The 11,848-nt window shown below is 55.7% G+C and overlaps 1 protein-coding gene across 1 annotated transcript in view; it reads left to right on the plus strand.

Annotated features, from left to right (window-relative positions):
- Nucleotides 1-11,848, plus strand: part of LOC122545051 (major histocompatibility complex class I-related protein 1-like) — a 59,301-nt gene that overhangs the window by 22,992 nt on the left and 24,461 nt on the right. The window contains 2 exon segments of the mRNA XM_087979761.1: nucleotides 7,839-8,099; nucleotides 8,517-8,789. Coding sequence (XP_087835887.1) covers nucleotides 7,839-8,099; nucleotides 8,517-8,789 — 534 coding nt within the window.

Consider the following 11,848-nt stretch of genomic DNA (forward strand, 5'->3'; position numbering starts at 1 on the left):
GGGGCTATGTGTTTTGGGGTTTATTTACAGGGGGCCCTGTGTTTTGGGGTTTATTTACAGGAGGCTCTGTGTTTTGGGGTTTATTTACAGGGGGCCCTGTGTTTTGGGGTTTATTTACAGGGGGCCCTGTGTTTTAGGGTTTATTTACAGGGGGCCCTGTGTTTTAGGGTTTATTTACAGCAGGCCCTGTGTTTTAGGGTTTATTTACAGGGGACCCTGTGTTTTGGGGTTTATTTACAGGGGACCCTGTGTTTTGGGGTTTATTTACAGGGGGCTGTGTGTTTTAGAGTTTATTTGCAGGGGGCTGTGTGTTTTGGGGTTTATTTACAGGGGGCCCTGTGTTTTAGGGTTTATTTACAGCGGGCCCGGTGTTTTAGGGTTTATTTACAGGGGGCCCTGTGTTTTAGGGTTTATTTACTGGGGGCTCTGTGTTTTGGGGTTTATTTACACGGGGCCCTGTGTTTTAGGGTTTATTTACAGGGGGCCCTGTGTTTTAGGGTTTATTTACAGTGTACGCTGTGTTTTAGGGTTTATTTACAGGGGGCCCTGAGTTTTAGGGTTTATTTACAGGGGGCCCTGTGTTTTAGGGTTTATTTACAGGGGGCCCTGTGTTTTGGGGTTTATTTACAGGGGGCTCTGTGTTTTGGGGTTTATTTACAGTGTACGCTGTGTTTTAGGGTTTATTTACAGGGGGCCCTGTGTTTTAGGGTTTATTTACAGGGGGCCCTGTGTTTTAGGGTTTATTTACAGGGGGCCCTGTGTTTTAGGGTTTATTTACAGGGGGCCCTGTGTTTTGGGGTTTATTTACAGGAGGCTCTGTGTTTTAGGGTTTATTTACAGGAGGCTCTGTGTTTTAGGGTTCATTTACTGCGGGCTCTGTGTTTTGGGGTTTATTTACAGCGGGCTCTGTGTTTTGGGGTTTATTTACAGGGGGCCCTGTGTTTTGGGGTTTATTTACAGGAGGCTCTGTGTTTTAGGGTTCATTTACTGCGGGCTCTGTGTTTTAGGGTTTATTTACAGGGGGCCCTGTGTTTTAGGGTTTATTTACTGGGGGCTCTGTGTTTTGGGGTTTATTTACAGCGGGCTCTGTGTTTTGGGGTTTATTTACAGCGGGCTCTGTGTTTTGGGGTTTATTTACAGCGGGCTCTGTGTTTCGGGGTTTATTTACAGGGGGCCCTGTGTGTTTGGGTGTATTGACAGGGGGCCCTGTGTTTTGGGGTTTATTTACAGGGGGCCCTGTGTTTTGGGGTTTATTTACAGGGGGCCCTGTGTTTTGGGGTTTATTTACAGGGGGCTGTGTGTTTTAGGGTTTATTTGCAGGGGGCTCTGTGTTTTGGGGTTTATTTACAGGGGGGCCTGTGTTTTGGGGTTTATTTACAGGGGGCTCTGTGTTTTGGGGTTTATTTACAGGGGGCTGTGTGTTTTAGGGTTTATTTGCAGGGGGCTCTGTGTTTTGGGGTTTATTTACAGGGGGCTCTGTGTTTTGGGGTTTATTTACAGGGGGCCCTGTGTTTTGGGGTTTATTTACAGGGGGCTCTGTGTTTTGGGGTTTATTTACAGTGTACGCTGTGTTTTAGGGTTTATTTACAGGGGGCCCTGTGTTTTAGGGTTTATTTACAGGGGGCCCTGTGTTTTAGGGTTTATTTACAGGGGGCTATGTGTTTTGGGGTTTATTTACAGGGGGCCCTGTGTTTTGGGGTTTATTTACAGGGGGCCCTGTGTTTTAGGGTTTATTTACAGGGGGCCCTGTGTTTTAGGGTTTATTTACAGGGGGCCCTGTGTTTTGGGGTTTATTTACAGGGGGCCCTTTGTTTGGGGTTTATTTACAGGGGGCCCTGTGTTTTGGGGTTTATTTACAGGGGGCTCTGTGTTTTGGGGTTTATTTACAGGGGGCCCTGTGTTTTGGGGTTTATTTACAGTGTACGCTGTGTTTTAGGGTTTATTTACAGGGGGCCCTGTGTTTTAGGGTTTATTTACAGGGGGCCCTGTGTTTTAGGGTTTATTTACAGGGGGCACTGTGTTTGGGGTTTATTTACAGGGGGCCCTGTGTTTTGGGGTTTATTTACAGGGGGCCCTGTGTTTTGGGGTTTATTTACAGTGTACGCTGTGTTTTAGGGTTTATTTACAGGGGGCCCTGTGTTTTAGGGTTTATTTACAGGGGGCCCTGTGTTTTAGGGTTTATTTACAGTGTACGCTGTGTGTTAGGGTTTATTTACAGGGGGCCCTGAGTTTTAGGGTTTATTTACAGGGGGCCCTGAGTTTTAGGGTTTATTTACAGGGGGCCCTGTGTTTTAGGGTTTATTTACAGGGGGCCCTGTGTTTTGGGGTTTATTTACAGGGGGCTCTGTGTTTTGGGGTTTATTTACAGTGTACGCTGTGTTTTAGGGTTTATTTACAGGGGGCCCTGTGTTTTAGGGTTTATTTACAGGGGGCCCTGTGTTTTAGGGTTTATTTACAGGGGGCCCTGTGTTTTGGGGTTTATTTACAGGAGGCTCTGTGTTTTAGGGTTCATTTACTGCGGGCTCTGTGTTTTAGGGTTTATTTACAGGGGGCCCTGTGTTTTAGGGTTTATTTACTGGGGGCTCTGTGTTTTGGGGTTTATTTACAGCGGGCTCTGTGTTTTGGGGTTTATTTACAGGGGGCCCTGTGTTTTGGGGTTTATTTACAGGAGGCTCTGTGTTTTAGGGTTCATTTACTGCGGGCTCTGTGTTTTGGGGTTTATTTACAGCGGGCTCTGTGTTTTGGGGTTTATTTACAGGGGGCCCTGTGTTTTGGGGTTTATTTACAGGAGGCTCTGTGTTTTAGGGTTCATTTACTGCGGGCTCTGTGTTTTAGGGTTTATTTACAGGGGGGCCTGTGTTTTGGGGTTTATTTACAGCGGGCTCTGTGTTTTGGGGTTTATTTACAGCGGGCTCTGTGTTTTGGGGTTTATTTACAGCGGGCTCTGTGTTTCGGGGTTTATTTACAGGGGGCCCTGTGTGTTTGGGTGTATTGACAGGGGGCCCTGTGTTTTGGGGTTTATTTACAGGGGGCCCTGTGTTTTGGGGTTTATTTACAGGGGGCTGTGTGTTTTAGGGTTTATTTGCAGGGGGCTCTGTGTTTTGGGGTTTATTTACAGGGGGGCCTGTGTTTTGGGGTTTATTTACAGGGGGCTCTGTGTTTTGGGGTTTATTTACAGGGGGCTGTGTGTTTTAGGGTTTATTTGCAGGGGGCTCTGTGTTTTGGGGTTTATTTACAGGGGGCCCTGTGTTTTGGGGTTTATTTACAGGGGGCTCTGTGTTTTGGGGTTTATTTACAGGGGGCCCTGTGTTTTGGGGTTTATTTACAGGGGGCCCTGTGTTTTAGGGTTTATTTACAGGGGGCTATGTGTTTTGGGGTTTATTTACAGGGGGCCCTGTGTTTTGGGGTTTATTTACAGGGGGCCCTGTGTTTTAGGGTTTATTTAAAGGGGGCCCTGTGTTTTAGGGTTTATTTACAGGGGGCCCTGTGTTTTGGGGTTTATTTACAGGGGGCCCTTTGTTTGGGGTTTATTTACAGGGGGCCCTGTGTTTTGGGGTTTATTTACAGGGGGCTCTGTGTTTTGGGGTTTATTTACAGGGGGCCCTGTGTTTTGGGGTTTATTTACAGTGTACGCTGTGTTTTAGGGTTTATTTACAGGGGGCCCTGTGTTTTAGGGTTTATTTACAGGGGGCCCTGTGTTTTGGGGTTTATTTACAGGGGGTTCTGTGTTTTAGGGGTTTATTTACAGGGGTTCTGTGTTTTGGGGTTTATTTACAGGGGGCTCTGTGTTTTGGGGTTTATTTACAGGGGGCCCTGTGTTTTGGGGTTTATTTACAGGAGGCTCTGTGTTTTAGGGTTTATTTACAGGGGGCCCTATGTTTTGGGGTTTATTTACAGGAGGCTGTGTGTTTTAGGGTTTATTTACAGGGGGCTGTGTGTTTTGGGGTTTATTTACAGGGGGCCCTGTGTTTTAGGGTTTATTTACTGGGGGCTCTGTGTTTTGGGGTTTATTTACACGGGGCCCTGTGTTTTGGGGTTTATTTACAGGAGGCTCTGTGCTTTAGGGTTCATTTACTGCGGGCTCTGTGTTTTAGGGTTTATTTACAGGGGGCTCTGTGTTTTGGGGTTTATTTACAGCGGGCTCTGTGTTTCAGGGTTTATTTACAGGGGGCCCTGTGTGTTTGGGTGTATTGACAGGGGGCCCTGTGTTTTGGGGTTTATTTACAGGGGGCCCTGTGTTTTAGGGTTTATTTACAGGGGGCCCTGTGTTTTGGGGTTTATTTACAGGGGGCCCTGTGTTTTCGGGTTTATTTACAGGGGGCCCTGTGTTTTGGGGTTTATTTACAGGGGGCCCTGTGTTTTGGGGTTTATTTACAGAGGGCTCTGTGTTTTGGGGTTTATTTACAGGGGGCCCTGTGTTTTGGGGTTTATTTACAGGGGGCCCTGTGTTTTGGGGTTTATTTACAGGGGGCCCTGTGTTTTGGGGTTTATTTACAGGGGGCCCTGTGTTTTGGGGTTTATTTACAGTGTACGCTGTGTTTTAGGGTTTATTTACAGGGGGCCCTGTGTTTTAGGGTTTATTTACAGGGGGCCCTGTGTTTTAGGGTTTATTTACAGTGTACGCTGTGTGTTAGGGTTTATTTACAGGGGGCCCTGAGTTTTAGGGTTTATTTACAGGGGGCCCTGAGTTTTAGGGTTTATTTACAGGGGGCCCTGTGTTTTAGGGTTTATTTACAGGGGGCCCTGTGTTTTGGGGTTTATTTACAGGGGGCTCTGTGTTTTGGGGTTTATTTACAGTGTACGCTGTGTTTTAGGGTTTATTTACAGGGGGCCCTGTGTTTTAGGGTTTATTTACAGGGGGCCCTGTGTTTTGGGGTTTATTTACAGGAGGCTCTGTGTTTTAGGGTTCATTTACTGCGGGCTCTGTGTTTTAGGGTTTATTTACAGGGGGCCCTGTGTTTTAGGGTTTATTTACTGGGGGCTCTGTGTTTTGGGGTTTATTTACAGCGGGCTCTGTGTTTTGGGGTTTATTTACAGGGGGCCCTGTGTTTTGGGGTTTATTTACAGGAGGCTCTGTGTTTTAGGGTTCATTTACTGCGGGCTCTGTGTTTTGGGGTTTATTTACAGCGGGCTCTGTGTTTTGGGGTTTATTTACAGGGGGCCCTGTGTTTTGGGGTTTATTTACAGGAGGCTCTGTGTTTTAGGGTTCATTTACTGCGGGCTCTGTGTTTTAGGGTTTATTTACAGGGGGGCCTGTGTTTTGGGGTTCATTTACAGCGGGCTCTGTGTTTTGGGGTTTATTTACAGCGGGCTCTGTGTTTTGGGGTTTATTTACAGCGGGCTCTGTGTTTCGGGGTTTATTTACAGGGGGCCCTGTGTGTTTGGGTGTATTGACAGGGGGCCCTGTGTTTTGGGGTTTATTTACAGGGGGCCCTGTGTTTTGGGGTTTATTTACAGGGGGCTGTGTGTTTTAGGGTTTATTTGCAGGGGGCTCTGTGTTTTGGGGTTTATTTACAGGGGGGCCTGTGTTTTGGGGTTTATTTACAGGGGGCTCTGTGTTTTGGGGTTTATTTACAGGGGGCTGTGTGTTTTAGGGTTTATTTGCAGGGGGCTCTGTGTTTTGGGGTTTATTTACAGGGGGCTCTGTGTTTTGGGGTTTATTTACAGGGGGCCCTGTGTTTTGGGGTTTATTTACAGGGGGCTCTGTGTTTTGGGGTTTATTTACAGGGGGCCCTGTGTTTTGGGGTTTATTTACAGGGGGCCCTGTGTTTTAGGGTTTATTTACAGGGGGCTATGTGTTTTGGGGTTTATTTACAGGGGGCCCTGTGTTTTGGGGTTTATTTACAGGGGGCCCTGTGTTTTAGGGTTTATTTACAGGGGGCCCTGTGTTTTAGGGTTTATTTACAGGGGGCCCTGTGTTTTGGGGTTTATTTACAGGGGGCCCTTTGTTTGGGGTTTATTTACAGGGGGCCCTGTGTTTTGGGGTTTATTTACAGGGGGCTCTGTGTTTTGGGGTTTATTTACAGGGGGCCCTGTGTTTTGGGGTTTATTTACAGTGTACGCTGTGTTTTAGGGTTTATTTACAGGGGGCCCTGTGTTTTAGGGTTTATTTACAGGGGGCCCTGTGTTTTGGGGTTTATTTACAGGGGGTTCTGTGTTTTAGGGGTTTATTTACAGGGGTTCTGTGTTTTGGGGTTTATTTACAGGGGGCTCTGTGTTTTGGGGTTTATTTACAGGGGGCCCTGTGTTTTGGGGTTTATTTACAGGAGGCTCTGTGTTTTAGGGTTTATTTACAGGGGGCCCTATGTTTTGGGGTTTATTTACAGGAGGCTGTGTGTTTTAGGGTTTATTTACAGGGGGCTGTGTGTTTTGGGGTTTATTTACAGGGGGCCCTGTGTTTTAGGGTTTATTTACTGGGGGCTCTGTGTTTTGGGGTTTATTTACACGGGGCCCTGTGTTTTGGGGTTTATTTACAGGAGGCTCTGTGCTTTAGGGTTCATTTACTGCGGGCTCTGTGTTTTAGGGTTTATTTACAGGGGGCTCTGTGTTTTGGGGTTTATTTACAGCGGGCTCTGTGTTTCAGGGTTTATTTACAGGGGGCCCTGTGTGTTTGGGTGTATTGACAGGGGGCCCTGTGTTTTGGGGTTTATTTACAGGGGGCCCTGTGTTTTAGGGTTTATTTACAGGGGGCCCTGTGTTTTGGGGTTTATTTACAGGGGGCCCTGTGTTTTCGGGTTTATTTACAGGGGGCCCTGTGTTTTGGGGTTTATTTACAGGGGGCCCTGTGTTTTGGGGTTTATTTACAGAGGGCTCTGTGTTTTGGGGTTTATTTACAGGGGGCCCTGTGTTTTGGGGTTTATTTACAGGGGGCCCTGTGTTTTAGGGTTTATTTACAGGGGGCCCTGTGTTTTAGGGTTTATTTACAGGGGGCTATGTGTTTTGGGGTTTATTTACAGGGGGCCCTGTGTTTTGGGGTTTATTTACATGGGGCCCTGTGTTTTAGGGTTTATTTACATGGGGCCCTGTGTTTTAGGGTTTATTTACAGGGGGCCCTGTGTTTTGGGGTTTATTTACAGGGGGCCCTTTGTTTGGGGTTTATTTACAGGGGGCCCTGTGTTTTGGGGTTTATTTACAGTGTACGCTGTGTTTTAGGGTTTATTTACAGGGGGCCCTGTGTTTTAGGGTTTATTTACAGGGGTCTATGTGTTTTGGGGTTTATTTACGGGGGGCCCTGTGTTTTGGGGTTTATTTACAGGGGGCCCTGTGTTTGGGGTATATTTACAGGGGGCTCTGTGTTTTGGGGTTTATTTACAGGGGGCTCTGTGTTTTGGGTTTATTTACAGGGGGCCCTGTGTTTGGGGTATATTTACAGGGGGCTCTGTGTTTTGGGGTTTATTTACAGGGGGCTCTGTGTTTTGGGGTTTATTTACAGGGGGTCTGTGTTTTGGGGTTTATTTACAGGGGGCCCTGTGTTTTGGGGTTTATTTACAGGGGGCCCTGTGTTTTGGGGTTTATTTACAGGGGGCCCTGAGTTTTAGGGATTATTTACAGGGGACCCTGTGTTTTGGGGTTTATTTACAGGGGGCCCTGTGTTTTGGGGTTTATTTACAGGGGGCCCTGTGTTTGAATGTTAACCTTTCGGGGTCTGTGTGTTTGTTTTCCCCTGGTTTGGTGTGTTGTCGCCGTGTCTGTGCTGTATGTGACAGTGTGGCGATGGGCTGGTGCTGGGTGTGTCCCCTCAGCCCGGCCTGGGGCGGGGGTCGGGGGCGGGGGGTGATCCTTCCCCTGGCCGGGCTCGCTCTCCCTGGTCACAGTCTCTCTCTCTCTCTCTGTGTCAGTGTCTCACTCCCTGCGGTATTTTTCCTCCTGGATGAGCCCGATGCCGGGATTGCCCGAGTTTGTGGCGGTCGGTTATGTGGATGAGCAGGAGTTTGTTCACTATGACAGTGATCGGAAGGAGATGATCCCGCGGCAGAGCTGGATCACGGAGAATGTGGACGCGGATTACTGGGATCGGGAGACACAGATCCAGCGGGGCTGGGAGGCGGTGGGAAAGGTCGACATCCAGACCCTGACGGACAGGACCAACCAGAGCGGGGGTAAGTGACCGGGGATCACCCGGGGGGGGGGGGGGGGGACTGGATCGCCCTCTGTGATCCCTCCCTGTGATTGGCTCCCTCTCTGTGATCCCTCCCTGTGATTGGCCCCCTCTCTGTGATCCCTCCCTGTGATTGGCTCCCTCTCTGTGATCCCTCCCTGTGATTGGCCCCCCCTCTCTGTGATCCCTCCCTGTGATTGGCTCCCTCTCTCTGTGATCCCTCCCTGTGATTGGCCCCCTCTCTGTGATCCCTCCCTGTGATTGGCTCCCCCTCTCTGTGATCCCTCCCTGTGATTGGCTCCCTCTCTCTGTGATCCCTCCCTGTGATTGGCTCCCTCTCTCTGTGATCCCTCCCTGTGATTGGCCCCCTCTCTGTGATCCCTCCCTGTGATTGGCTCTCCCTCTCTGTGATCCACAGGGATCCACACGTTCCAGCTGATGTACGGCTGTGAGCTCCGGGAGGACGGCACCACCGGCGGGTTTCTGCAGTACGGCTGGGACGGCAGGGACTTCGTCAACTTCGACAAGGACAGGATGGTGTGGGTGACCCCCGTCAGCTGGGGGGAGATCACCAAAAATAAATGGGACCAGACCCCGGGGTTCAACCAACAACGCAAGGGTTACCTGGAGGGAATCTGCATCGATTGGCTGAACAAATACCTGAAATACGGACAGGAGCAACTGAGACCAGGTAATGGGATAGGAGGGAGGGGGGAGAGACGGGGGGGGGAGAGACGGGGGGGAGAGACGGGGGGGAGGGGGAGGAGAGAGACGGGGGGGAGGGGGAGGAGAGAGACGGGGGGGAGGGGGGAGGAGAGAGACGGGGGGGGGAGGGGGAGGAGAGAGACGGGGGGGGAGGGGGAGGAGAGAGACGGGGGGGGGAGGGGGAGGAGAGAGACGGGGGGGGGAGGGGGAGGAGAGAGACGGGGGGGGGAGGGGGAGGAGAGAGACGGGGGGGGAGGGGGAGGAGAGAGACGGGGGGGGGAGGGGGGAGGAGAGAGACGGGGGGGGAGGAGAGAGACGGGGGGGGAGGGGGAGGAGAGAGACGGGGGGGAGGGGGAGGAGAGAGACGGGGGGGGGAGGGGGAGGAGAGAGACGGGGGGGGGAGGAGAGAGACGGGGGGGGGAGGGGGAGGAGAGAGACGGGGGGGGGAGGAGAGAGACGGGGGGGAGGAGAGAGACGGGGGGGAGGAGAGAGACGGGGGGGGAGGGGGAGGAGAGAGACGGGGGGGGAGGGGGAGGAGAGAGACGGGGGGGAGGAGAGAGACGGGGGGGGAGGGGGAGGAGAGAGACGGGGGGGAGGGGGAGGAGAGAGACGGGGGGGAGGGGGAGGAGAGAGACGGGGGGGGGAGGGGGAGGAGAGAGACGGGGGGGGGAGGGGGAGGAGAGAGACGGGGGGGGAGGGGGAGGAGAGAGACGGGGGGGGAGGGGGAGGAGAGAGACGGGGGGGGAGGGGGAGGAGAGAGACGGAGGGGGAGGGGGAGGAGAGAGACGGAGGGGGAGGAGAGAGACGGGGGGGGAGGGGGAGGAGAGAGACGGGGGGGAGGGGGAGGAGAGAGACGGGGGGGAGGGGGAGGAGAGAGACGGGGGGGGGAGGGGGAGGAGAGAGACGGGGGGGGGAGGGGGAGGAGAGAGACGGGGGGGGGGGAGGGGGAGGAGAGAGACGGGGGGGAGGAGAGAGACGGGGGGGGGGAGGGGAGAGACGGGGGGGGAGGGGGAGGAGAGAGACGGGGGGGGAGGGGGAGGAGAGAGACGGGGGGGAGGAGAGAGACGGGGGGGGAGGGGGAGGAGAGAGACGGGGGGGGAGGGGGAGGAGAGAGACGGGGGGGAGGGGGAGGAGAGAGACGGGGGGGGGAGGGGGAGGAGAGAGACGGGGGGGGGAGGGGGAGGAGAGAGACGGGGGGGGAGGGGGAGGAGAGAGACGGGGGGGGGAGGGGGAGGAGAGAGACGGGGGGGGAGGGGGAGGAGAGAGACGGAGGGGGAGGGGGAGGAGAGAGACGGAGGGGGAGGAGAGAGACGGGGGGGGAGGGGGAGGAGAGAGACGGGGGGGGAGGGGGAGGAGAGAGACGGGGGGGAGGGGGAGGAGAGAGACGGGGGGGGGAGGGGGAGGAGAGAGACGGGGGGGGAGGGGGAGGAGAGAGACGGGGGGGGGGAGGGGGAGGAGAGAGACGGGGGGGAGGAGAGAGACGGGGGGGGGGAGGGGAGAGACGGGGGGGGAGGGGGAGGAGAGAGACGGGGGGGGGAGGGGGAGGAGAGAGACGGGGGGGGGAGGGGGAGGAGAGAGACGGGGGGGAGGGGGGGGGAGGGGAGGAGGAGGGGGGGAGGGGGAGGAGAGAGACGGGGGGGGAGGGGGGGGGGAGGGGGGAGGGAGAGAGACGGGGGGGGAGGGGGGGGAGGGGGAGGAGGGGGGGGAGGGGGAGGAGAGAGACGGGGGGGGAGGGGGAGGAGGGAGACGGGGGGGGGGGGAGGGGGAGGAGTGAGACGGGGGGGGGAGGGGGAGGAGAGAGACGGGGGGGGAGAGACGGGGGGGGAGGGGGAGGGAGGGAGACGGGGGGGGGGAGGGGGAGGAGTGAGACGGGGGGGGGAGGGGGAGGAGAGAGACGGGGGGGGAGAGACGGGGGGGGGGAGGGGGAGGAGGGAGACGGGGGGGGGGGGAGGGGGAGGAGAGAGACGGGGGGGGAGGGGGAGGAGAGAGACGGGGGGGGGGAGGGGGAGGAGAGAGACGGGAGGGGGGAGGGGAGAGACGGGAGGGGGAGGGGAGAGACGGGAGGGGGAGGGGAGGAGACGGGAGGGGGAGGGGAGAGACGGGGGGGGGGAGGGGGAGGAGAGAGACGGGGGGGAGGAGAGAGGGGGAGGGGGAGGAGAGAGACGGGGGGGGGGAGGGAGAGACGGGGGGGGGAGGGGAGAGACGGGGGGGGAGGGGGAGGAGAGAGACGGGGGGGGAGGGGAGAGACGGAGGGGGAGGAGAGAGGACGGGGGAGGGGGAGGGGGAGGAGAGAGACGGGGGGGAGGGGGAGGAGAGAGACGGGGGGGGGAGGGGGAGGAGAGAGACGGGGGGGTGAGGGGGAGGAGAGAGACGGGGGGGAGGGGGAGGAGAGAGACGGGGGGGGGAGGGAGAGACGGGGGAGGGAGAGACGGGGGGGTGAGGGGGAGGAGAGAGACGGGGGGGGAGGGGGAGGAGAGAGACGGGGGGGGAGGGGAGAGACGGGGGGGGGAGGGGGAGGGGAGAGACGGGGGGGGAGGGGGAGGAGAGAGATGGGGGGGGGGAGGGGGAGGAGAGAGACGGGGGGGGGAGGGGGAGGAGAGAGACGGGGGGGGTGAGGGGGAGGAGAGAGACGGGGGGGGGTGAGGGGGAGGAGAGAGACGGGGGGGAGGGGGAGGAGAGAGACGGGGGGGAGGGGGAGGAGAGAGACGGGGGGGGGAGGGGAGAGACGGGAGGGGGAGGGGAGAGACGGGAGGGGGAGGGAGACGGAGGGGGAGGGAGACGGGGGGGGAGGGGAGGAGAGAGACGGGGGGGGAGGAGAGAGGGGGAGGGGGAGGAGAGAGGGGGAGGGGGAGGAGAGAGACGGGGGGGGGGGGAGAGACGGGGGGGGGGAGGGGAGAGACGGGGGGGGGAGGGGGAGGAGAGAGACGGGGGGGGAGGGGGAGGAGAGAGACGGGGGGGTGAGGGGGAGGAGAGAGACGGGGGGGAGGGGTGAGTGGGAGAGGGGGGAGGAGAGAGAGACGGAGGGGGGGGGAGGAGAGAGACGGG

This window comes from Chiloscyllium plagiosum, unplaced genomic scaffold (assembly GCF_037043375.1).
Source record: "Chiloscyllium plagiosum isolate Xiang-an unplaced genomic scaffold, Cpla_swu_hap1 HiC_scaffold_35, whole genome shotgun sequence".
NCBI classification, from domain to species: domain Eukaryota; kingdom Metazoa; phylum Chordata; class Chondrichthyes; order Orectolobiformes; family Hemiscylliidae; genus Chiloscyllium; species Chiloscyllium plagiosum.